This window comes from Pithys albifrons, chromosome 2, assembly GCF_047495875.1.
Source record: "Pithys albifrons albifrons isolate INPA30051 chromosome 2, PitAlb_v1, whole genome shotgun sequence".
In the NCBI taxonomy this organism is placed as follows: domain Eukaryota; kingdom Metazoa; phylum Chordata; class Aves; order Passeriformes; family Thamnophilidae; genus Pithys; species Pithys albifrons.
The window spans coordinates 101,961,486-101,988,914 of NC_092459.1; the positions used below are offsets into that span (position 1 = coordinate 101,961,486).

Consider the following 27,429-nt stretch of genomic DNA (forward strand, 5'->3'; position numbering starts at 1 on the left):
TTCTTGTGTTGCAAAAGACTAATTTTTAGTTTTCTTGTCTGAGGAGCTCAAAAAAAGACTTCTTTCATGATACCTTCAGGTGGGAAGGCCAATGTGGGTGTTTGTATTCTGCATATTTTCCAAATTATTTGTCTTCTAGGTCAGGGATCAGCAGTCAGTGTTGCAAATCGGTAAATTACAGGTGGCATTCAGTGGTGCAGCACCGGAGCAGGTAGTCATAGTATCTCCTAGTTGATACTTCCAGCTTGCCCACTTCTTCCTGACAAGTCCTCACTTGGTGCAAAATAAATAGAAGGATTAGGCTTTTAGTCAGTTTCTTTTGCATCTGAATTTTGAGGCTCAACAGAAATGAAAATGAAAGTAAAATTTGATTGAAATGTCAGATGGGTTTTCAGACTTGTAAGACATAATCAAATTATTATTTATTTAGGGAATGCGAGTCTGTACTTGCCATAATGTTCTTTGGCTCTCAGCTTGCCAAAAGAGGTGGATGGCATTTACTGCAGTAGTTAAATTTTACTTAGGATCTGTGTTTAAGTATTTGGGACCGTATGAAAACTTTCATTATGTACATGTGCAAAGCTCTCAGGTCACTAACAGTGTCCTTGGTAGTCACTCTTTCAAACATTGTATAAAGGAATAGGGTATATTCTCTGTGAAAGAACAGCAGCCACATTATTGTTTCTGCTCTATTTAATTTATATCCAAAAACATTAGGAAGGTGGCATGTTAGGACGCTGCAAGCTCTTGGCAAGATAATTTTGTCAAGACTGGCAATTTAATTTCATTTATCATGTGTGAGTCTCATATAAGTCTTTAATGTTTTGTTGACATACAGTTTTGAGTTTCTTCTGTACAGAATGAATGTAAATGAAGAAATATTTGGTTTTTTATGGCTAAGAAATAGAACTTGTTCAGTATGCTCTTAGTCTGCACAAGATTAAAGAAATGCACAGATTAGCAATTCAAAAGAGTGTTAGTGTTGATGGAGTAGTGTAATAAACTTAACCTCTTAATAATGTATGGAAACTTGTAAGGAATAAAGCACAAAAAATAATAATGGAAATACCTTTCCTCAGTTGTCTCTAGTCTTTGAAGAGCATGCAGTAATATGGTTTTATCACTGGATCCCAAAATATTGTATTTAATTAAAAGGGAAGACTGGCAGGAAACCTCTGTGGTTTTAGGCATTAGGCTGAGAAGCAGCCCCTGCTGTTTTCTATCTTGGGTTTCTCTGGAAGGATTTGGGTGGAGCAGTTTCACTATATGGGCTTTACAGACGTGCCTGTGACTGTGTAGTCCTTGGTGAGTTCTTGCTCCATCATGTTCATTGTTCTTTTTTATTATACAAGAAATGGAGGTTTATTAGTAATCCTTAGAAGGTGAACATTTGTGTTCTGGAATCCTAAATACAGTTGATTGAATGGCAATGTTCAGAAATAGGATTGTGAAACTGGTTGTTCTTGTCTTTATTCAAATTAGGATCTTTTTGCCCTCGTGTCCTTGGCACTTGCTCACACCAGCTATTCTGTATGTAGGGTTTCTTTGGTTCAGTGGTCAGGATTTATTGTGAGTGTTTTAAATTTGGTTTTGCCTCTTAATGCACCACGCAGCAGCCTGAGTAGTCTGTAGCTGCCTTGTTCATCTTTTGATGGGGAGTTTGTCATGCTTAAATAATCCAAGGGGACCAATGTTGTATAGCATCTAATCCAGTAAAACCAGGCAGTTGCCAAAAGGGGCAATCTGTACCTTCTACTTCCTTTCTTTTTTGGTCTCATAGCTGCAGTTTAATTTGATTTGCCTTGTTCACCTGATAAAAATTAATCCATGAAAAAGCGAGGGAAGTTGTAATCTAAAATTAATCCTTTTGTTCCTCTGCAGCTGGTCCGTGACCTGCTATCATCATAAACATTAGAAAATTAACACCATCTTAAGTGCAGGTCAACTAATACCAAAAGTGTGTTGTTCAGATTTAATAATAATAGATTTAAACACTTGTAAATGTTTGCTTTCTCTTGGTATTTTGAGTATTTTAGAGCCTGTGCTAATTAATTTATGTTGTGAATTGCATTACCAAACTTGCTACAGGACGATGCAATGAGTATCTGCCTATCCTTGGACTGCAAAGTGTCTGAATCTGTGAACTGGAGCTGTGGACTGGCATTGCCTGATAAACCTGCTGCTTTCCTGACAGATTCACACTGAAGATGCTATTTGACTGGTTTTAGCTCCTACAGAAATCAGACTGAAAATTTTATGAAAAGTAATATAGGCATGGAAATAAATAAATGAAATCTTTTATAACATTGGAAAGACAACAAACACAAAGTTTTTGGGTGATGCTTGGATAATTTTGTTTTATGAGCTATCCTCTTATCACTTCTGTCAGTGCAGTTCCTTGAGGGTAAGAGACTTTTTAGTCCAGCAGGATTGTGATGGGTTTTTGAGGTTGAAGAGGATTTTCTGTGTAAAACATCTTGTATTCAGAATTCAACTTTGCTGATGGATCTTCTGTTTTCTTCTTGTATAAACTTGTATGTTTAAAGTTGGGAACACTTTGTGACTCTGTGAAGTCTTCCCCCTCTGTATTGCTGTGACACACAACTCACAGCCTGCAGCCCTTGGCTGTGTGAAGGGACAGGTCTGTGATGTGCCATCAGCAGCACTGCCAGCCTTGCCTTATAAATGCAGGGAAAATGATTCCTTTCTGCTTCTCTTACTTTTCGTTGTAGAGAATTTGTGTGCATGCCTCAGAATCCTGCAGTTCCTGCCTTTGACGTGTGTTCTGGATATAGGAGCCAAAGTGGAGCTCTGCTTGTGTGGTGCTGCTTTATTTGCATGTTCTTCAGCATGATGCCAGGCACTCCCTTCCCTCAGGGTCTAAAAATACGGCTGTTGCAGCAGTCTGCTTCAGGAGCAAGGTCTTAATTAAAAGTGGTACCTTGTTGTCAAGAATTAGACCAAAGATTTTATTTTTCTGCTGAAGAATTGTTTTCTTCTTTACCTTACCTCATATCCTGGTTTTGGAAAGTGTTTAAACACTTGTGCAAAAATGAGTTATTGTTAACTTATTTCAGAATACATAAGACTTGAATAAGTATCTTGAGAGGAAAAAAACCCTTCTGTTGTATTGGAGTTTAGTGCTTTTCTCGATAATCCTGGTTTTTTTTGTATTCTGAGGTTATTAGCCTGCCTCACAGTCAGTTGGTACAGCTTCCAGAGCTTTGCCTGGTTGTTAAACAAAATAGTTACTTAGTGCCTGGTAGCCCAGAGATAATATCAGGACTTTGTTTTCTATCTCTAAACGTTGACATAACACCAAATGGTGCATTCCGGAATTCATGGAGAAAGGGAGAGTCTGTTACTTCCCTAATAAATATTAATTTTATGTTATATAACTGTTGTAGAGAACTGTGAACTCTGATTATTTGGAAGAATGCATTTATTTGAGTAAAAAAGTAGTATCTTTAAATAGACTGTCCTGAGGTTAGAAATACCCAGTATTGTTGACTTGGGGACTAATTAGGAAAACTAGAAAGGGCAGGAGACTCATATTTGAATGTGACTTTCTCTTCTGTTGCTTAATCTTTCAGGTTAAACATCAGGGAGCCTGTTCTGTCCAGTTGGTTAGTAGCATACTCTGTGTACTCAAAGCTCTGAGAAGTTTGTGCAGTTTGATTCTGTGGCTCTCCTGGGATCTAAAGCTGCACTTTAAAACTTGGACTCTGCATTGCAAGGGATTACTTCAGTAGAACTGCAAAAATAGTCATCAGATTCATTATTGCTTCAAGTTGTATTTGAGATTGAAAAACAATAGTAGTGGATTCAATCCAAAGAGCTGCTCTGTTACAATGGAGTGAAGGCCAAATTTTAGTGCTAAATACATCCTGGAGGCATCTGATACGTGCATGGAGATCCCTTGATTTAGTTAATTTAAAACTTGAGGGAGAAAGTATGGCAGGTAGAGGAACAATGGGCAGCACTGCTATCTCACAGTTTTTGTGGTGGCAATGCTGGTTTCTGCCAGCTTAGAAGTGTTGATGGGACTGTGGCTTGAGGGCATAATTTCCTTGACATCTTAAGATGACATCGGGATACAATTGGGCTTGTCCACTGCTGGCAGGGCCACCCCAGGGCAAGGTGGTTCAGGGGAGCTAGAGGTGGAAAGCAAACACAGCCACAGCAAATGATGATGTGTGTTTAAGGAGGGCACTGCAACTGGGAGCATCACCCTCAGCGTCAGCCTGAGGTGTCCACAGCTTCCTTTGCCAGATTACCAGCTCTTTGGCCTCCATGCCAGGGGACTTGCCTGTGTAAAAAGCAGGACAGCTTTCAAGCTCTACCAGCCGGGTCTTGCTTGGTCTGTGTGACTGTTCTGTTTCTGCAGGGGAGAATTTTTGAAACTCTGTTTGGGTTTACAACTGTGAATCATTGCAAAATCTTTTGAGGAGCTAGGGAGGTCATCAGAGTACAAGGATTGCTATAATCTTACTGGGATGACAGCATTGTCTTTGTAAGAAAACAGACATTACAGGTAAACTGTGAGATGCGTCACCATGGGGCTTTGGTCCTGGTTTGCTGTTGCTGTTAATCTATTATACAATTTCTTTTCATTGCTAGAAGCCTGTAATTTCACATCCTTCACATAAAACAGTAATGCACTTTAAATTCTGAATTGAGGATGTATATACATTGTTGTACTTCATTGTGATCTTCAAAGTTTTGTTATGTAGGTGAGGTGTATCTTCTAGTTTAGGGGTTTTTTGTTTGTTTATAGGTTGCAACAGTGGTTTTCAGGGAGTGAACCTGTGAAGTAATTCGGGAATGACGATTTGGGAAGGGCTCTCCCCATGTGGGTGTGCCCTTCCAGCCTGCACAGTGGATTTTTTAGGTGAGGCACAGCATGTGCAGAACTGGCCCCACCGTTTAAGTCCTGAGGTCCATCTGCCACGGCCGAGCGAGCTCGGACAGTGACAGGGAAGTCCTTGGGACTGTCACAGCACCTGGTACTGACCGGGGCTGACCCTGCTGAGCATCCGAGATTTGACGGGATGGGATGTCAGGGAGGCATTGAACTGCCAGGGGACGGTCCCCACTGAGGACCTTGGGGAACTCACGACTTTGGGATTCAGAGTCCAGAGTGCTCTCTTTACAGCACGGGACCACCTGATAGTAATTGGATAGTACAGAATAATTTGTAGCATGTTAACTGAAGAAACAAAACCAACTTTGTGCCAGCATGCCAGGAAGAAACAATAACAAGTCACACAGTTTGGACAAGAGCAGGTGAAAAACAGAACTTGAGCCATATAGGATTGAGGGGAATAATGTGAAGCTGCTCTTTTGGCAGACAGAGTAGGAAGAAGCCTTCCTTACCTGGGCACAAGCTTCTCACCCAGGCCAGCTGGAATTGCCTGAGTTATCTGCTTTTGAACTACAGGCACTTGTGCATGCATACAAACTTGGGAATGCTGGAAGAGAGCTTGCTCAGGTAAACAGCTTGGGACAGTCACTCAGACATAAGATTTTTGACCCTAATGATGTTGTAGGGCCAAATTGGTACAATTGCATTAAAAGAACAGAAAGGTTTTGGCCCCTTGTTTGGGATGTTCTGTCTCATGTGTATGAAGTGCTAGAGAGGTGTATTTGTAACTCATCCAGAGAGCAGCTTTCTCAAAAGCCTGAATTCAAATCTTGTGTCTTCAAAATACTGGAAGAACTAGTGCCTATGGTGAGCCCCCTGCAAGGCTGTTCCTGTGGCTTAGGTAAAAGTTGCCACCAGCTGGAGGCTCATTGCCAGAAACCAGAGCAGCTTCTGCACAGTCTCCAGTGAGCTGAGTGGGGATTTAGAAGATCAGTGATCCTAAGCTTATGGTGTATGAGTAAAATAAAATGACTTTTGATGGTATTAATCTCTTTAAAGCTGCTGGTTCCTTATTCCTCTGTTTTTGTGTTATTTTTATTTCAAATTGTTTACAAAGATTGCTCCAATTTCATAAAAAAACATCTTTCGTGCATAACTAAGCACTTCCAGAAGCATGTGTGGGCTGCCTAAATATTTTGCATTGTTAGTTCTTTGTGCTTGCTTGAGAAAGGTGGAATATTTTTATAAATGCATGCAACAGCTCTGATTGTACTGGGCACAATGACCTGGGATGGTATGATTTTTATGCTGCTGTGTGCTGAACTCAAGTAATTCTCAGTGTCAGGCTTCAGAGATCTGATTTAGCTTCCCATGTGCTTATCCTGGGTATCTGTCTTAATACTTCAAAAGCTGTGAAGCATACTGAGGTTCTTTGGCATGAAAAGAAAGCTTTGCAAATTAAGGTGGTACCTACTGCTTACCTGAGGCAGTGAACTGGACTTGGGCTGATTTTTGTGAGAGAGGTGATTGTCTAGGGAATGACTGGGTCACCAGGAGAGGTTTATAAAGGCAGCTTAGGATAGTGCCTTGGTTTTTTTCTGTCTGGGAAACACAGATGCCAGTATTAATCAACTAAAGCAACTTACTCTGGTGTGGGCTTCCTCCAGGGTGTTAAAATCCCAAATGCTTTGTGTGGAAAAGAAAACCCAATTAGAACAGGTAAGATGGTGGGTATTAATTTTATATGTCCAGGTTAAATATGTCTAGGGAGGATTTGCGTTGGCTGCATTGGATTAAGAAGAGATCTGAGTTTGAAAGAAACCCAAGGGAAAACAAAATAATTGTATGTGAAGTGGTTTTCCACTTTCCTTTGTATAAAGAAAATATAAAATTAAACTGATACAACTATGAATGTTCTGAAACTTGTGGTGAGATGAAAGTCTCAGTATATCTTAAAGCAGTCCTTAATATGCTGCTTTTGTGAGTGGTGTTTCTCAATTAAAATTCTCTATAATCAAATAGAACAGGAAAGTTGATCTTAATCTGCAGTCAAAGAAACCCTTTAGCAGACAGAGAATACAAATGTATTCTCTTCAGAAGACGCATCTGTTACATAGTCAGGGGAGTAACAAACTTTAAAATCTTCTTGAAAATAAGTCAGCTTCCCCTGTAAAAGTGTACATTCTTAATTTGATTTCAGTATTAACACTTTTCTTTCCATATGTCATCTGGAATTTTTATTCAGAACAGTTTTTTTCCAATGAAAACATCTATGAGTATTTGGGATTTAAGTCACTACCCTGTAGTAGCAATTATGTATTACTCATTATTAAATACCTGTTACTGAATTTATATAGATCCAAGTTTCACGAAATGACAAAAAATATCAGAGTCCTTCTTCTGAGCAGAGGTGCTTGAGGGAAGCGTTCTCCTTCCTGCATGCAGGGAGAGGCATGGAACTACCCAGGGTTGTGCAGGATGTCAGTGCAGTAGAGATTGCATCTTAGGTGCTTTATAAGTAATTTTATTGTACAGCTCACTGGTGTGTTAGAATTTTTTTTTTTTTTTGTGCTGGCCAATCCTGCTCAGGCATTAAAAATACTCTATTCATTTAACCTGGTCTTTTATTTTAATCTCTTAGTTTAGTTATTGTTTTGACAATCTGATTTCATCCTTATGTGAAATCTATATACAAATCAATCTTGATTAATGTTTTCCTCTTGATTTAAACTTCTATATCTAACTCTGTAAAAGCTTAGAAATATAATTAAGCCGTCCTGACAGTCTTTGTGTTTAGACAGTATCGAGCGCAATAACCTTAAAATGGTGATGAAAAATACTGCATAGCTGTAGCAAAGAAGAAGCAATCTCTTCTGATGTCAAATATGATGTCCACCTCCATGGAATGAAATGTTGTGTTGAGACTTGGGACAGTGTGTGACATTTATTAGACTGAAAACAGATTTTTGTTGTCTTTTTTTTTTGTGTAGTGCGTTAGTCTTTTGTCAATAGTAGATTTAAGAGATGCCTCTCAGTAACAGTAAAACTGGGGTAAAAATTAAATGCTTTCAGTTGGATTCTGGAATATCCAACAGAACCTTGGAGATATGTGGTTTTTTTCCTCTCTCTATCAGGACACCCTAAGCCTAATATTACTTGTTGCACAGAATTCAAAGCTGATAAACAGGTGTGGTTTTGCATAGCAGGAATGCAAAGGTGGTTACAATTTCCAAGTTCAAGAAAAGCAGTTGTGTTGATTTTCAGTTATATCAGCTGAACTTCTTTTTGCTGCTTTTGTAGTTTAGTTTGCAAACATTAACTGTCTTCAAAGATTTTGTTTACGTTCTAGTGTGGTTTCACTACTTGTAATTGTTTATGTTATCTTGGTTGTGCTATCTTAGATCTGTGGTAGAAAGTTTTGGCCTTTTTTCCTTTCCCTTTTTCGCTGTGTGGCAGAAACAAGTTATCCAGTGTTGTCAGCTCTTGTTTGATTACACTTTCTTGGATTCTCTCATTTGTTCCTTTTTTTTCCTTTTTTTCCCTCAATTGAGCTTTATATTAAAACAAACTGTCATTTGATTTCATTATTACTTGTGAGCATTATTCATGGCTTATGGTTGCATTACCTTAAGATGTAGCCCTTTCTGTTCAGCAGCCTTGTATGCGTTCTTACCAACAGGATATTGTTATGCAAAATGTGGCATGAACACAAACCTGTCAGACATATCATAGTTGCTGGCAACTGTAGGGGGGAAGGTAGAACAGTATCAGTAGGGTCATGAAATGTTAGTCTAATTATCATTGTTTTGGCAGAGGAAAATTGTTCATGCTGATCTGAGAACTCTCTGAACTAGTCATTGTTTTGGACAAAAGAGGAGGGGAAAAAAATAAATTAGAGCTTTCAAAATGTGTTTGACAAGTTCTTATCCAAGAGTCTGTTGAACAAGCTGAAGGAGTCATGGGATGAAAGTGAAGGGTTTGTTTGTGTAAAAGGCACAAGCAAGTTAAAATAAAAACTCATCCTGATAGAGGTAAGCTCGAGTCCAGAAGCTGCGCCTGAGATATTCTCTAATGATTATTACAGCAGCTGGAGTGACACTTTTTTAGGTGACACAAGTAAAGACCAAACTTTTAATGAAGACCAAACCAGGCTGACTGATTGGAGAGAAAAGGGATGGGTTTGATTTTAATGAGAAAAAGTGTAAACCAATGTGTGCAGAAAGAATGAACATATTCTGGTGGTGTCTGACAGAGCTTTATATGGATTCAGAGTGTTGGGCATCTCTGAGTCAGGTTGAAGTCAAATCTCTGTGCAGTTGGATTTTAAAGATAAGGTACAGAGGCATTGTAGAAACCGTTGCTGCTGGTCTTATCCAAGTGTGAAATATAGAAAGTTTCAAGAAGTGATTCTGTGTATATATCCATATTCTAGGATTGCTGATTGTGTAAGTATCTCCTGGAAGAGAAGCTAAGTGCTCTGACTTTAAAGCTATCAGAGGGCAAGATAGGATCTAATGTTGATGGTGAACTTGAATTTTGCACATTCTTGCATATGTTAGATTGGTCATCAAAATCAGAAAAAAAATAGTTTTTATACTGGAAATTTTAATATTGAAATCATGGAGTAGTCTGTAACCTAAGGAGGTTGAATAAAACACTGAACTCTGATTTCCTACTATAGGCAAGAATAGTATTTTTCTAGGTTAAAGTTCACTTTTATAATGTAAAAACATTCAAAATATGTCTTGCTTTCTCCCTAGTACTTTCTGAGGTGAAGAAAGGTTGTTTTAAACCAGAAATTCATGGAGTTTTGCAGATAATAAAACTTGAAAGTATTTTCAACTAGTGCCCCTTTCTGGGTTCATGTGTAGTGGTATTGTGATAGTTGAGAAGTAATAAATAAGTTTACAAATCTTAAATATTACTGGGCAGTGAGAGCATATAACACCAGGGTAGTAGAGCCTCGTGTGTGTTTGCCAGGACCGTAACTGCTAAAGACCAGGGAAGGTAACAGTAACAACACATGGGTCTGCTCCTGGGAGAAGTTTGCAGTGAATCCTGTATGGTTCTTGCCAAAGGAATTGTTTCCAGATTACATGACTAAAAATGACCACGTTACTTAGTTTCTGTGAGGAGGTACAAATTGGCAGGCTGGTTCCTTCTGTAATCCCTGGGGGAAATTAGGAAGACATCTGGTTAGGGGGCTTTTATTTAGGCTGTTAAACAGTTGTATCGAGTGTCTTTAATTTGGTTGAGGTTTTGGTTTGGGGTAGAGGCTCTTTTTTTAATATTGAACAAAAAATCTGGTCTTTAAAAAAAGTTTTTAAAGTTTTAAAGTTTGATCACCGGTTGCTGCTGGTGCTTTAGAGAAAACATTTTGTGATGTGAGTCATAAATTGGGTCTGCTCAGCAAGTTGTAGGGATTTGTAATAAACATGGCAATGTATCTGCTGTGACAAGATCATGTAATTCTTATTATTCCCCCAAACCTTCTTGATAAAAAAAGCTAGAAATTGTGTTCAGAAACACCAACAGAGATCAGAATTGAAAATTACTTGTCTTTCATGATATTTCTTATACAAATCTTCTGTATTCTCACCGTAAGTATCTTAAAGTATCTTCCTGTCTCCTTCTCACAAGCTCTGTGTACATGCTGAAACCTTAATGTGTCTTTTGGAAGTAAAGCACTATTATGTGTCAGTAATGTCAATCTCTACATTTACTAAGGCAGTAGTTGAATGGGTAAATGTAGAGGTAGGATTCTTCTCTCATCTTTTTTGTTGATTTTGTTTAGTATAATACAGAAGGCTCACTGGAGTGGTGCAGGTAGAATACTTAGTGCAACAGAAGGGCATCCTTTCTGAATTTTTTATATACTCAAGTGTACCACTACCTGTCTGGGAGTGTCTGTCTTGTGTTGCCTTAGCCAAAGCCAAAGCCTTGGTTTCTTGGGCAAGCCTTTGCTACTGAGGCACTGTCCTGTGTGACCCCTGTGCCACTGTCTGGCACTCTCTGCAGAACATTGCATGGTGCAACGTAGAGATTACTGCTTTCAAAATGACAACAAAAACTGTCATTTCCAATGCAGTTTGCAAGTGCAAATGTTACTGTAATTGAGACAAATACATTTTTCTGCCAGTAACCAAACTGGTAGGAATAACGTGGTGAAAGCTGTCTTTTCTATCCTTGCATGTCTCTGCATGAAGTTAACTTCCCTGCTGAAGGCAAGATACTGATAGATGACATGCTAGTGTAATTAACCAGTAATCAGCACGGTATATAATGTGTGGGGGTCTCTGAAGGAGTCAGAGCTCTTCTTGTTCTGAAAGTGTGATCGAAGAACAGTGACTTCTCCAAAATGAACAATATCTGACTTCTTTCTTTACCTACAAATGCGAAATATGTAGAGATGATGCAAAAAAAAAGCCAAAACAAGAAACATATGAAAGGTCACTTACATTCTAGTGGAGAAATACAATTTAATGCTTTGTCACTTCTTATTGAGATTTATGATTGCTTTCAGCACTTAAAGGATATTTATTTCACCATTTAAAAAAAAAACTACATAAAAAACTAACAAAAAAACACCACCAAAAAAAAAGCCAACCCAAAATGTCAGGGAGCAGCAGTAAGGGAAGACAAGCTGGGAGTCAATGGTGACAACAAGGGTGGCAGACAGTACAGACATTGATAAGAATGTAGTCCCCCAATATGTGCTATGAGACAAACAGTAGTTTGGAATTAGTTGGCATGGATTTACAAACGGAAAATCATGCCTGCCTAACCCAACAGTGTTCTATAGCAAATTGATGATATGGTTGGGATAAGGGAAGAACAGTGAATGTTAGTTATCATGACTTCAGCTGTCACTGTCTCCCATTACATTTGAGATGGAGTATGGTCTAGGTAAGCAGACAGTGTGGTAGACTGAAAACTAGCTGAGCTGCCGGGTCAAAGGATGGTGATCCACCTGCATGAAGTCCACCTGGAGGCCAGTTACTAATGGTGTGTTTCAGGGGTTGTTACTGGCACCATCCTTGGGGTACCCAGAATGTGACTGAACACTGTCCTAGGCAGCTGACTTTAGCTGTGATCCTATTTTAAACAGAGGCTGGAATAGTCAGTGTCCAGAGGATTCCAAACTCGAGGATTCTGATTCTGTGGCCCAGGATTGCGCAGCTGCACAGTTTCAGTGTTGGCCTTGACCACAGGGAGCTAACCTTTGCCAAGACTATTGGGTTTTTTTTCCCCTACAGTGGTTTTTATTTTCCTACTTAATACCTCTTTTTTTTTCATAAACTGGTGGAGGACTTTTTTTATGGTGCAGGGAAGGGATTAATCTCAGAGTCAATTCTGAGTTAACATACTTAATGAATAGATGTTGGCATTTGTGCTTAAAACAGTTTCGCTCCAGTGCTGTTCATTAGGAACCCCAACTGTTCAAAACTACAGAAGCATGACATAGGCTAAATATCCTTGCTTTCTCAGCTCATGTGTTGTCTTAGTTTCATTTGGATTTTTTGATCAGGAAAGTTCGCCAATGGATACATCTATAGAGAAAGTATAGATAGAAACTGTCAAATAAGTGTTTTAATTCTCACTGGTGACGTGAAAGAATTATAGGTCATGTCACGCTAATCATTGTTATGAACTTCTTACTTAGGTTGAATTTGGTTGAAGCGTTTGTGGAGGATCCAGAGCTACGTCAGTGCCTTCAAGAAGATCTCTTACGTCGCTTTCCAGACCTTAACAGACTGGCAAAGAAATTTCAGAGACAAGCAGCCAACTTACAGGACTGTTACCGAATGTACCAGGCTATTAATCAAGTGCCTAATGTTATACAAGTACTAGAAAAACATGAAGGTAATGCTGCCTCCATCTAGTTTCAATGTTTCATAGTATGCTGATGATGCAAAGAAATAGTGTGTAGATTTCCAAAGAATTACTTTTATTCCTATGTTCTTTTATTGCAGGAATAAAACTTAAACACATTTGAATTTGAAATGAGCTGAAATTCTGAAATGCCAATCAGATACTTAATAATACCAAACCTTTACTTGCCAGAGTGTTCCAATTAGTGTGTACCTGAAATACGTGAACTGTTGGGTGATGGTGCAGTAATCTTTGATGTGGACTTGTCTCTAAGAATTTCTGACCTATTCGATGTGTATTAGGATCTTACAAACAACCATTCATACAATATTGTTGTCTTCCTTTTGAAGACATTTTACACCTTGGGTTGTAATTAAATGCAAAAACCCCCAGTTTAAGCATTATCAGTCTAATTGGAATGGCTTTTTTTTAATCGGAATACTCCTGTATTTCATGCAAGTAATGTGGCAGAGTTTTGTCTGATCTTCTTTAGTAGGAAGAGCAACACTATGACAAGCAAATCTAGAAAACACAAATGCTGCTATTTCTTTTCCTTTTCTGTGTGTAACAAGAAAGTGCAGGATAAGTTCAGCATAATGAGGGGGTGAATTAATTTAGCAAGAGCAGTCCTAACCTGCCAGAGAGCATGTTTTTGTAGAAGCCTGTTCATTTGTTTGAAAACCTCTGTGTATAAAGCAAGCACCAAAGCCTTCAAGAGAAATGTTATTTGAAATGGTATGGTTGCAAAAATCCCTTTCTTGTATTTAAGTAGACAACAAAGCTACTCAGGGTTTTAGACTTCTGTACTATAGTTTTATGACTTATGAAACTTATCTTCTAAAATATTAATCTTAATTTTTGGTTGATGACTGTATTATTTCCAAAAGCAGTTAAAATCTGAAGCTGTTCAACCTTTTTGTTTGTTTTGGTTCATAAAGAGCTGTGCCACTCCTTAGCTGCCTCAGTCATGTCCCTTTGGCTTTTCCAGAGTCTGCTTGTTTCAGCCTTGACATGGAGCTGTTGGATTCCCATCTTAATCTGAGGCATTAGTTCAGAATCTTGGCTTCCTGTCTTTATTTCTTTTTCTATTAGTTGTCATTTGGATCAACAGAGTTTCTCTGTCATAACACAGTAGGAAAACAATTCCATTTTTAGAAGTTTCGAGGAGTAAGCTGTGTAAGGCAAACTGCTAAGCTCACCATATGGAAAAATTAATAGACTGCAAAAGGTTCTTGGTGTTCTACACGTGAATCATTTAACCTTAGTAGGGCAATCACCAGCAGTATAGCAAAGATAATTCAAAATAGGCAAAGTGTTATTTTAATTTTTCTTTGTACTTGAACCACCTGTTTAAAGTACATGAATGGTCTGGTAATTCTGAATGTATGTGACTGATTCAGCCTGGATCTGATCATTTTTCCATTTGTTACTGTACAAAATGTTTTAACTCATCAAGGGATGGGAAGTCAGAAAGATTTTTGACCGTTCTGAGTATCTGCCAGTTTCAGAACTTCCTTACCTCTTGAGTGGCTGTGGGGAGATAGAGCAACTTACCATGCAGTGAGCAGCAGTGATTGCCCTGCCCTCAATATGTAGCATTGCTTTGTTGAGATCCTTGTTTTTATGGATGACGAAACTGGAGCAGGGGGCTAATGAGTGAAGATGACTTTTTCTGTTTTAGACATAAGAAATCAATGTAAGGTGGGAAAGGACTCTGTGTCATCAGATCTTTTTGTTATGGCTGGCAAAAGGGAGCTGCAGTTCATTATTCAAATTGCTGAGGCATAAAATGTAGATACTGAACAGGACTTTTGTCTTGAAGAAGCTTCTGAAACATCTTCCTTCCCATCTCAAATGGGTGCTCTTTATCTTAAGGCTATAAATATTTAGAATACAGAAATTGTATGCTGGGTTTCGGGTGTATTTTTACCATACTGTATGCAGTGACCTGAGTACCCCCTTACTGCTTTTGGAAATGCCTCTTACTGCATATTTCAATACACTGTTCTTTCCAAGACTGTTGCACTGGTGTGCTATAACCGTGTTGTGATCGAAACTTTGCTGTTTCCCATCTTTTGTCATATCCAGCTGATTATTCCCTTTCTCATAGTAAACACATTTCTCTATCAATGTGTCATCTTAGTCCATGTTAAATTTTACTTCATTTCTATTAGTCCAGTTTTGAAGGTCAATTAGTGCTGATCTATTTCTGATTTACTTTATTCCAGTATAATCTACTCATATCTTCATATTGTTTATTTTCCTGACTTTTATAAGCAGCCTTCTTTTGTGCATTGATGTTAATTCACACACCTTTAAAAGATAAATGCTTGTATAAGCCCTGGAGTGACTGTATTGCTGATATCCTTTCAGCTCATTCATCTTTTCCAAGTGATGTCCTCTTTATCTGCCTTCTGGTCATTTCATAAATCACGGACCTTGCACCTTACCATTTCCTTTGACACCCTGCTGAATGCTTTAGAACAGCTCAAATTGGGTCTGCAGATTTCCCTTTGTTTTAGGACAGATGTTACACTATATCATTATGATTTGCCTCTAGTCTATACTGTATTTTATCCCATTTTCCGTTGTTTTTTTCCTTTTATCCCTATTTCCATTGTACTACCAAAATGGCCGATGCACTTAGTCATGAGATTTGTGTTTTCCCTGGACAGTGTTAGTTTGTTGCCAAACTGTGTAAGTGTTTCAAGTGTGAAGATTAGTGGTTGACTTTAATTTCTGTGCAGCATTTTTGAAACCACATTAAAAGTCAAGTCTTCAATGCATGTAATAAACACTTCTCTGTGCTTCAGTAAGTAAATTATGGTTTAAATTAAAAACTGTACCTGGGAACGGATAGGCTCTGTGATCAGTATGCATCTATGTTTTTGACTGTACATAGGTTCATTAGTCTTTCTCTCAATGGTTACCTTACACACTAATAATGTTGAGTAGGTGCAGAAGTGTTTTTTTTGCTATGAATCTTTTTTATGAGTTTGTGAATGCAGGTGTGAGAGAAGTTGGAGTTTAATTTAGAGTTTTTCAGTGGTGTTTTTTGCTCATATTCTCTTAATGCCAGGTATTATGCTTTTAAGAAAGGCATGTGTGTATAACTTCTATAAAGCCTCAGTATTTACTAACTCCACTATTTTACTTCCTTCAAGTGCTGGATAATGCATTTGAAGTTGGACTGAAACTGTGAATAAATTTTGCAATGTATCACTTCTAACCATATCATAAATATTTGTGAATACATTGGTATTTGTTTAATAAATGAAAATATTCTGATTTTTGAATGTGCCATCTTCCTATGGTGTCTGAAGAGGTACTCTTTGTAATGAAATGTATCATGAACCTTCCCTACTTACTCATTTCAAGAAAAGAAACTACTAGCTACTTTAGGTTCAAGCACCATCATTTTTCATTAATTCGGGAATGCTGAAGATCATTTCATGGTGTGTGCCATGTACTTTGTCAGCTGGAGCACTGGGAACTGCTAAGTCCACTCTGGAGAGTGGACATGAGGTTTTTTCTGCTCTTCAATCTCTTCCTTCTTTGATGACTCCTTTTATTTTCTAGCTTGGTTTAGATGTGTCTTCTTACAGGAGGGGAAGAAAACCCTGAGGAGACCAAGCAAGAGATTTGGAATAAAAAACAATCTGTACTTCACTTCATATCTCTCCTAATTTTTGAAGATTTTTAGTCAGCAGAAAACTCCATTTTTATAAGTTAAATTATGTCTCAACAATATGTATTTTTTTATCTATTAATAGACACTAATCAGTTTGGAGCTTTAAAAGCTTGAGGGATTGGGGAAGCAAAAAGGCATGGGAGGAAAAGGTATCAAACCAAACTTTCTACTTGAATTACAGTACTGAGAGAGAAGAGAGATTCCCTTGGGTAATCATGTCCTCACTATGTGACTTCTATAAATTTGTATGGAAATTTTTCTTATGAAAGATTAGGACTTTTTTCCTAGTCTGGTGAGAAATTGAGAGGCTCTGGAATAACCAGAGCTTAATTCTGTATTTCTCTGTTAATGTGCAAAGCCTTGCCTGTAAGCATTAGAGGCAAATAGAATAATTCTGTACATAATCCAGCGACTATAAGATCATAGTATTGGGTTCATTTTGAGGCATTTGCTTTAAATCACATAGTCAATAATGCTAATATTTCTGTGATTAAATAATAACTTGAAGTGGCTGCAAAGATGTAAACATTTATTTCCTGACAGAACGTTTTCACAGCTGGCTGCTGGATGTAGGTGCTTATTTGTAGGTCTGAAGAAAATACTTCTTTCACAAAATTGGAATCTCTGCATGTTAACTGTGAACTGCTTTTGGTGTTTGATACTTCTGGTGTTTTATGGACTTCCATCCAATATGTGACTTGGTGCTACAGAGTATCTGTGTTAACAAAATACATTGGAAAAGACTAATTCAATTTTGATGGCTTTCCATTTAGTGGAAAGATCAGTGACTACAGAGATCTGGTTAGAGTAGATGGTCTTTTTTTTGTGAAAAACAAAACAAAACAAAAAACAAGTAACGTACACCTGAATTTCTCTTTATGTCCATATTGTAATCTACCAAATATTCCCAAGTTTTGGTAATTTTATCTTAAAAAAAGTTGAAAACTGAGTGTGGCTGATAAGACCTCCCTTTTTACTGAAGCCATTTCAACTTTTTATGTGCAAGAATGGGTAATACTCAAACAGCAGGTTTGCTTTCAAACTGTTGTTTGTCTGTAGTCTTTCTCATAGTAGAAGGGAATTAATACAACAAGTTATGAACAGAGATGACAGAATAGGTACAAACTTGATCAGAATGTAGGTGGGATAATGCCAGTTTTAGAAAAAGGTATATGTGTTTCAGTGAAATAATTACAACCCGTCTTAGTAAAAATTAACCAGCTATGTAGTTGTGTTGTTTATCTTGGGTAAGTGAAGTCTGGTAAATTTGTGGGGTTTTGTGAATGATAATTTTTCTTGTTTGTTCTTAACAGGAGCTCACCAGATGTTGTTGTTGGCAGTGTTTATAACACCTCTTACTGATATCTGCTCTGACTTCACAAAATTTCTGGAGATGATAGAGACAACATTGGACATGGATAAGGTATGGACTGGTGTGTGGGAGGGGTTTATTTAGCAATTAAAGTTTCTTGTTGAACTTTCCAATCTGCTCTACACTCACTAAATTTAATTGATTTTTCTATATTAAGTTGTTAGTGATAATTTGTCTGTGGAATCTATGAAGACTGTTATTATTATAGCAGTTGAATATCAACAAGATACTCACCCTCTATCTGAAATTATCTGGCCAATGAAAAAATGCTTTGTATACATGAATGCTGTGGAGCTGAAACTATTTTTTTAAAACCTCATCAGTATTAAAAGTGGTGAAGTACTTGAGTAATTTCTCCGCTTCTTTGTATTTGTAAAGTTACTGTAGTATGTCTCATATCTAGAATGTAGCCAGAATATGTTTAATACATTTTTTTTTCTTTCTGTGAAGTTCATTCGACTTGGTTCTCTTTGGTGGGATTAAGTCTTCATAACTAACAGTTTGCCTCTGATTGACCATGCCTGAAAGAATTTTACTTTTTCTCCCATTATATTTGTTAGACAACTGATGAGATGGATTTTGACATGGATGTGCTTGGTTAGAAGCATATTTAACGTACCTCTCTCAACAAGCTCTTTCAGTAATTTTGGTTAACTTGGGAAGTCTTTTAGGATCACCATAAGTGTCAGTCTCAGTTGACTGTGGAACTGTGAGATCTACCTAACCAAGTGCCAGATGTGGTAGTAAGGGCAAAGCGTCAAACTTGGGGAAACTGCAGTGGCTTTAGAATTTTGACCACGCACACTTTTCTCCAAAGGCAGAAGCGCTGCATTTTATCTCTTTGTATTGTGTTATGCATCCATCAACTGCATTTTACTGTTTATGGAAAGACTGTTTGATTGACATGTTGCTGTAATTTGTGATATATGGTAATGAAGAAATTTATAGCTTTATACTAGTTACAGACCATCTGTTGATGCAGTTTTTGTGCCCTGGGACTCTGTTTTCTTTAAAACTAACAGCTGTTCTAAGCCTTCACCCTTCATAGTCCAGCTCTTCAAATTTCTTTTCAGGTTCTGCTTTAAAATTGTTTTGTTGTCCTAAACAGAATAACAAGTCAGTTATTTTTAATCAAGTCCCATAGAATCTGGTATGTTGGATTTGGTTTTTCCTCCCCTCCAAGATACTGCAAAATGGCTATAGATAAGTCAACACTGGTTTTACCAGGAGAATAACCCTTGTCAACATGAATGTTAAAACTTGAACTTTGACTTGAAATTCCTCTTAGATTTTTGGGGAGTTCAAACAAAATACCCAGCTCTATTCTGAGTGCAATAGATGTATAGGTTGGCATAGCAACTAAATTATGTCAATAACCCATTCTAATATAAAAAGAAACATCTAAGTTCAAAAAGCGTGGGATGTGGTTATTCATTTACCTAGCTGTAATAGAAGTTGAGAAACTGTCACTTCCCTTCCTGTCTTTCACAGAATCATAAGGGGCCTTTGAAAAACCCTCTATTCCAACCTCCTCCTCAAGTTAGGGCAACTTCAGAGTTTATTGCTGCTTTCAGGATACAGCCACCTGGCAGTGATAGCATGGGAAAGTGAGAGAAAAAAGATGAAATACAAGTTATTTCATCTGGGCCTCTGAAGATGTTAAACTTAGAAGGAACTGTGTACAGTTTTCAACTCAAGAGCTGGGTTGAAATTGGGTAGGATTTTTGATGATATTATGCAGGTTCCTTCCATAACCTCTTCAGTCTCTTTTGGGCAGGAATGACTGTTTCAAAAACTTCCATTTCTAAAGACTTCCTGTTTTGAAATGCCCCATCCTTTTACACTCTCTCTTGATTAGCTGCATAAGTCCAGGTTAGCATACAGATTATGTACATAACAATTTCATTTCCTCTGACTTCCCTTTTTTCCCTACCTCCTGCTCAGTTATTTTTTTGTAAATAAATGTGCAGGAGACTCCATTTCAGCAGAAAGGAGTCTGTTAAGTTGGTATATTTTGATTATATAAAGTATATCACTTGAGAAAACAAGTGTTTGAGATGTATTTGTTTTGCAGTGGAATCAGACAGCAACTATCATAAGCATCATTGCATAAAAAATTACATATATTAAAAGAACTGAATAAATGATTAAGTAAAATCATTTCACTGTTTGTGATCGGGGAGGTTATTTTTTTAATTGCCTCTGTCCATGTGCATTTTTTCTTGTTATTTTTCCCTAGGTGGAGAATCATGAATTTCTTGTCAAGTCTTCTTTTGATCCTAATTTAACAGAATTAAGAGAGAGAATGAATGAACTGGAAGAGAAAATGCAGTCCCTGTTAAAGAGTTCAGCCAAAGAACTAGGTAGGGTTTGGGGCTGCCTTTGATTCTTCTGTCCTTTGTAAAAGTTTTGTGATTGAGTGATGAAAACCTGGTATAGAGGAGTTAAGGTATGTTTGTACTGTTTTGTTGTTGGGTTGGCGTGACATTAGTTGTCACAGTACAATCTGTTGAAAACAAAATGATTTTTGGTTTAGAAGTTGGCCTTTATTTTTTTTCAAAGACAGGGTCCCAAAACATTTCAGGAATTATGCATGTTGCAGTATACGGCAGAATTCATTTGGTAGAACTGTAACTCATTAAACTCTTGCTAAGTCTGGTTCTGTTTTGCATCCTTTGAGGACATGCATTGAAACTTTTTTTTCCCCGACTGCATTTTTCTGAGTGTCCATTCAGGACTTGCTAGTTTTCTTTTGATGTTTCTTTGCAAAATGTAGTAGAAGTCAGCCTGAAGAAGATGGAAGTTCTCTACCAACCTGCACCTCAAGAAGTCTTCCATCATCCTCACATCACCATAGGCAATTCAGAGCTTAAGTCAGTCCAGCAGTTCACCTATCTGGGAAGTATCATTTCCTCAGATGGTAAGATCGACAAAGAGATAGACAACAGGCTAGCAAAGGCATACAGAGCCTTCGGAAAACTCTATAAAAGAGTTGGTCCAATAAACACCTGAAGAAAAGTACAAAGATTAGTGTCTGCAGAGCCATTGTACTGTCTACTCTTTTATATGGGTCTGAATCCTGGGTCATCTACCGCCACCACCTGTGGCTTCTCGAACGCTTCCATCAGTGCTGCCTCCGTTCAATCCTAAACATCCACTGATCTGATTACATGACCAATGTGTCTGTTCTTGAACAGGCAGGGGTCAGCAGTATCAAGGCCATGCTGATGAGAACGCAGCTGCGCTGGGCAGGGCACGTCTCCAGGATGGAGGATCACTGCCTCCCAAAGACTGTGCTCTATGGTGAACTCGCCACCGGCTGCCGCAAGAGAGGAGCCCCGAAGAAGAGATACAAGGACTCCCTGAAACAACACCTCAGCCTTGGCCATATTGACTGCCACCAATGGTCCACTCTGGCCTCCAATCGGGATTCATGGAGACACACCATTCACGATGCTGCTGCTTCCTTTGAGAATGCACGGAGAGTCAGTCTTGAGGAGAAAAGACAACGCAGAAAGAACCGTTCCTTGCCAGTGTCACCTAGGGAGACGTTCCGCTGTGCCTTTTGTGACCGGGCCTGCCTATCCCGTATCGGCCTTTTTAGCCACCAGCACGCCTGCAGCAAGCGTGGCTAGTACCCTTCTCAAATCTTCGTTTGCGAAGCCTAGCCATGATGTGACACTTTTAAGGACTTGCATGGTTTTTTTAGTGTAAACAAGATACCTGGATGAAAAGAAGGAGAGAGAAGATTGTGTTGGGATGGAATGAGAAATCTCACAAGCAGAAGTATGTGTTAGTAGAAGGTTCACAAGAGTACAGGTGCTGTGCCTACAGCAACAGTGCAGAATGTCCTTGCAATTTACTATGAACATTTTCCACTTTTCTGGAGAGTTCACAGCAATACAATAATTGTGAGCCTGATTTGAATATGCAGTTTGAAGCATATCAATGTAAGAGCAGAGAATGTATCAGTGTACTTGTGTTAGGTGTGGATATTTCTCATAGCTGTACAGAACCAAAGCAAGTCTGCTGAATTAGCTTATCCAAGAGAAAATCATGGAAAATGGGGAATAGTGAGCAGAAATGTGACAGGTTGCTGGATTTGTGATAATACAGTTGATTTCTTTTACTTTCTTTTCATCCAAAAGGTTTGGAAGCTGGCAAAAGTATCAAACTGGAGACAAATTCACAGTTTGGACATCACTTTCGAATAACTTGCAAGGAGGAAAAAGTTCTTCGTAACAATTCAAAATATTCAATAGTTGATACACAGAAGAATGGTGTGAAATTTACCAACAGGTATAAGGTCATCTTGGTGCTTTTTCAAGCCTGTTGTGAAAGCAATAGAATTGTTTCTTTATAATTACACCCATGAACTGGTTTGCCCACATCTTGAATGGCTAATTTTCACCTTTTTAATTGGCTCACGTATTGAAAATATTGAGCAAGACTGGCATGAGGGAAGAATAGTCATTCAGTTTACGTTAAAAGCTGCATTCCCTGTTCCAGCTATTAGGTATTTTCGGTCCTTTGACTCTGTTTTAGCTGCAGTGAGTAGTGTAATTGCATTCACAGTGAGTGTTTTATACAGACACTTCTACAAGCTGCAGTAGGGAAAGAGCCTGTTTATGTTTATCACCAAATATGACATGCAGCAATTTTGTTGGTGATAAACATAAATAGGTTCTTTTTTTGTTGGTTTTTTTTTGTTCCAAATCATGTTCTAATTTCTGTTAGTCCTAGATATTGAACTTCAATTCAGTGGCTCTTTAGATTAAGCTATTTAAAAATTTCAGTTTTCAGGCAAATTGATTTCAATGTTTCCTTGTCTGCACAGCAGTTCTGTCACAGGTCAGCCAAGCAAAAGTCTGTACTTCTTTTGTTGAATTATAGCTCTTTTAGAGTATTGTAACATGAGCAAGGGCTACATTGGTCATCACATGTCTTTCTGTTCAGTATTTTTACACAGAGCAAATGAAGTAGAAAGTTAGATATGCAGAGTTGGGCAATACCTTAGGTTGAAGGCTGTCTCTTATCCCTCACTCAAAGCAGATTCACCTTGGAAATTAGATTATATCTCAAAGTTAGATGAGGTAACTCAAGGCCTTACCCAGGGGCCCATCTTTAGGTATCCTTCATAGTCTAGTGGAACACAAGTTCCAGTGTTGTACCGCTCTTTGAGAAAACTTTTCTAATCAGATGTAATGAAAATTTTCCTTTCAGAAAGTTGGGGTCTTAGTATCTCATCCTTTTGTTGTGCCCTTCCAAGAAGAGTCTGGTGCCTCTTCCCTCCAGGCTGACTTCAGATTCTCTCAGCCTGGGCAGGCATCTCTCTCAGCCTGTCCCTGAGTGCCATGTGCTTCTGCTCCATATCTTTGTGGTGGCATCTGCTCCAGGTTTAATCTCTCTCACTGGGAAGAAAAAACTGGAGACAGCACTGCAGATATGGTCTCACAAGTGCTGAATAGAAGGGAAGAATTACTTCCTTCAACATGCTGGGTCCACTCTTGCTAGTGCAGCCAGCACGGGCTTGGCCTTCTCTGCCTCAGGGAGCACTGCTGGCTTTTGCTCAGCTTCTTTTCCCCTGGGTGCCCCCAGTATTTTACATTATTTTTAGTGCTTGGAGTACAGTCTCTACTGTTACATGAAGTTATTTCATCCCAGGTGCAGGACTTTTGCCTGTGCTGAAATTGTTGTCCACCTCTTTCTCAAGTCTGTAGATACCCCAATGACAGGGCAGTCCTGTTCTCCTTCCTCTGGTATTGTTCACAGTCTTTGAGAGTTTATTCAGCCCCATCATTCAGGTTGTTAATCAAGGCATAAATAGTATCAGCCCCAGTATCAACTCTAAGAAATGCCACTAATAATGAGCCACTAATTGGACTTCTGACAAGTTCCTCTTTGTCTGTCAGTGGCAGGTCCTGGGGAAAACTAATTTTTAAATCTTCTGCGTGTGTTACCTGAAAGGGTAAAAGCAGAGTTTAATATATCATACAGTCTGTTTCAGACAAGCCCTTCTTCTACTACCCTATGTAAAATTGGTCCTGCTGGAATCAGCAGCAGAGAAGTGAGTTTACTGAGAGAGAGATCTTGACTGACAAACAAGCATGAGGAGCACTGCCTACAGGACAAGTGTGTTCTCAGGACAGGGCTATTACTAATTGTGACTGTTTTCTGTTAATCACTCACTTTCATAGTAATAAATCCTTTGCTTTGAAAAGGAGAGCAAACATATTGGTTCATACCAACCAATATGTTGGTGTATTTCGCACCAGTTCACTTAAATGAACAAAGTGTAAACCTTAATTGCATTTTGTTTTAACATTTACTTAGAGGATATTTTTTAAAAACATCCCTGAAATTTAAAACAGCTTTTTCTGTTCTAAATATGTTATGAATCTAAATATATAATGAAGTTAGGCTTTTCTGTAACTGAGAAGATGGTACTTAGAACCTGTTCTGTGTCATCTGTTACTTTCCCTTAGGGAAGCAGCCCATGCATCACTAATAAAACAGACTTCCCTGTGATTACTTGAGTTATAGTTGCTTCTGTAGGTGGTAGTAGAAAGACAAAGCTGACTTGTGCTTATAGTGTGGGTACACTACTTGAGTGTGTTTCTTACTCAGTCTTGCAGACTGTTCCTTGGCTGGGAGAGGAGCTTGAGAAGGCTAAAGACTTGTTTAAACTCTTCTCTTGATTTCAGCTTACCTTATTTTGAAAACTAAAACTTGTTCTTAGTGACAGTAGTTCACTGAGGCTTTTACTAAATGAAAAAAGTCAATGCCTTCAGCTCTGATAAGCCTGCTGTGGGACTCTGGGCTAATTATACAGTTGCTTAGCAGCAGTTCTCCTCTGGCAGTTCTATAATGTGCCACATCCCAAAGCAAAATGTCCAGAAATTCAGCTTTCAGAGCTAGTCCTTATCATAAAGAGTGTCTACGACAACTACTGTAAGATTTTGAAGAATCACATGTTGATCCTAGAATTGCTGGTTTAGCCCTTGTGGGGCTTCTTCAGCTTGGAATTAATCTTGCAGATATCCTGGTGTGAATGTGTTGTAGATTAATTGCTTTGTGGTCCTTATGCTAAACATTGCTATTGTAACAGATGGGGGCAACTGGTATTGGTTCATAGATGAGGAAGCCAGAAGTTTGGCATTGCAGGTGAAGATAGAACATCACAGCTTCTAAATACTGTTGCTTTATTCACAGCAAACTGAGCTCCATCAATGAGGAATATATAAGGAACAGAGAAGAGTATGAAGAGGCTCAGGATGCAATTGTTAAGGAAATCATTAACATTGCTTCAGGTGAGAATGGCAGTGTTGATGTGTATCACAGTGTGGAATGCTGAGAGTACTTGCAGTTACACCGAGCCTTCTATAAAAAGGAACTATAACATTCCCCAAAGAATTAGTGTGAAAAGTGAGGTGTGGCTTTAGAAAAGTTTTTGGAAGTTTGAAATACATTGTCTTCTCTGGCCAGACCCTTTCCTGGCAGGTAGTGATGAGGTTTGTGCAAATGCTAATCCTGAAAGGGACAAAAGTAAGCCCATAAAAGCCACATCAATCCTCCACTTACCTCCCTGACTCTGGGGATCTTCACCCAAACAACAGAAGAGGTAAAGGACAACAGAGAACTGAGGGAGCAGGGCCTGAAGTCTATGAAGAAGGTTGGTGTGCCATATAAGATCAGGTTAGTGTTGCTTATGTGGTACAGTAAAAGAGTCTTTTTTTTTCTAAATGACTTCCATATATTTTGCTCCAAGATTGCCTCCTTACAGGGCATTCTTTACTCTTCACCAAAAGTAGAAGAGACATTAGAGAATTTGGGCAGTAGACTCCTGTACCTCATCCCTTTCACTGAAGAAAAGCAAACACCAAAACTTAAGAGTGGGTACTGGGGATGCTGGGCCATCTCGTCTGGTTGTCTGGTATCACAGGCACTGTATCTTACAGATCTTTCCCTATCATCATTCACATAAACATAGATGGTTGCTGTGTCTGCACTGTCTGTGCTGTGTCTCTTTCCTTGCATGAGCATCAGAGTGCAGTGTATTACTGAGGAAGGAAGCACACTGGGTTTCCAGCTGTCATTGTAAGCGTTTGCCTTCCTGCACTAAGATAAGTTGCTTCTCATTGTTTGGCGTTGAGGGAAAATGTCAGTGTGGCCTCACTTCTTCCCTGTCTTAGTCTGAAGAAGTCACCTTGCTGTTCAAGCATGGAAACTTTAGGATTACATCTTGGATTCTCATAGAAGGTGACTGCCATCATGAACAAAACTGTTAATGCAGGTGAACTAATTTTGTGGGCTCGATAGAGGCTTTAAGAGACCTCTTCAGCAAGAGCAAAAGAATTTCTAACAGTACTAAATTTGTGTATCTCCCAGGTTATGCAGAGCCAATGCAGACAATGAATGACGTGATAGCTCAGTTAGATGCAATTGTCAGTTTTGCTCATGTGTCCAATGGAGCACCAGTGCCGTATGTCCGTCCTGTCATTCTGGAAAAGGGACAAGGGAAAATTGTGCTGAAAGGTGCAAGGCATCCTTGCATTGAAGTGCAAGATGAGGTGGCCTTCATCCCCAATGATGTTACATTTGAGAAGGGCAAGCAGATGTTCCACATTATTACTGGTAAATATTTCTGTTCTCTTTTTCTGTTGTTATTTACTTTATAAATGTCTCCAGTATTTCCAATAATTACGTTTTTTAAAAAAAATAACAACAAGCAAAATAAACCAGGAATCTAATAGAACTCTGTCAAAACAATTTCTCTAATCAACAAAGGGTAAACAGCTAGCAAATTACTCATCTGTCTATGTGAGGAGTATGATTTAGCTGTGGAAAAGAAGGGAAGGTATTTTTTAGCTGCTATTTTATTAAAAAAAAGAAAGCGTCCACAATATTCTTGTGTAATGTTACTTTTGATTGTGGACATTCTACATGTTTCTGCACATAAAGGCGTATTTCTCATCATCCAAACTAGTATAAATGGATTGGCTTATTGTGATTGTAGCTATAGTGTACTCTGTGAAGAACGTGATCACTAATTTAGGAAGAGTCATGCATGAAGAAAAGAGAGGCTGCTAGGATAGTAGAAAATAAATTAGTCCTTCCTTGATGCATTCTTTGCCTTAGTGAATGCAACTTCATAAGCTTGGAAAATTCCATTAATTGTACTGTAGCCACACAGGCATCTTTCATAGGCAAGATGTTAAGCAGTCTCTTTGTTGGTGTTTTCTTTGTTAAGTATTAAGGTCGATTTTACATGCAAAACATGTTTCAACGACTGTACAATTTTTTACCCTTTTCTCTGGTGTAATTGAGAAAATTTTACTACAAAGGAAAACATTTTTAGTGTTTATAGATGTAATTGAATGTTAATTTCCATCCATATGTCCTCGACATACATTCTGAGTAGCAAAGATCTGAAATTAGAGAATGATTAACAAACACTTTTAACATAATCAAAAAGAAAAACTGAAAATCTGAATAAATGCATAGTAACGCACTTGTTTTTCTAGTTAGCAAAAGCATAAAATTGGTTTTAATGATCAATTTTCTGGAAAATACTTTTTATTTCATTTGTACTTCAGTTACAATTAACTTATTCATATCTGGGTTTGCTGA

At 38.3% G+C, this 27,429-nt stretch overlaps 1 protein-coding gene across 1 annotated transcript in view; it reads left to right on the forward strand.

Moving 5' to 3' along the window:
• The window catches only part of MSH2 (mutS homolog 2), a 47,803-nt gene that overhangs the window by 12,140 nt on the left and 8,234 nt on the right, over nucleotides 1-27,429 (forward strand). Inside the window, exons 7-12 of the mRNA XM_071580181.1 lie at nucleotides 12,528-12,727; nucleotides 17,741-17,850; nucleotides 20,039-20,162; nucleotides 21,948-22,098; nucleotides 25,012-25,109; nucleotides 26,188-26,433. Coding sequence (XP_071436282.1) covers nucleotides 12,528-12,727; nucleotides 17,741-17,850; nucleotides 20,039-20,162; nucleotides 21,948-22,098; nucleotides 25,012-25,109; nucleotides 26,188-26,433 — 929 coding nt within the window. The remainder of the gene's footprint in view (nucleotides 1-12,527; nucleotides 12,728-17,740; nucleotides 17,851-20,038; nucleotides 20,163-21,947; nucleotides 22,099-25,011; nucleotides 25,110-26,187; nucleotides 26,434-27,429) is intronic.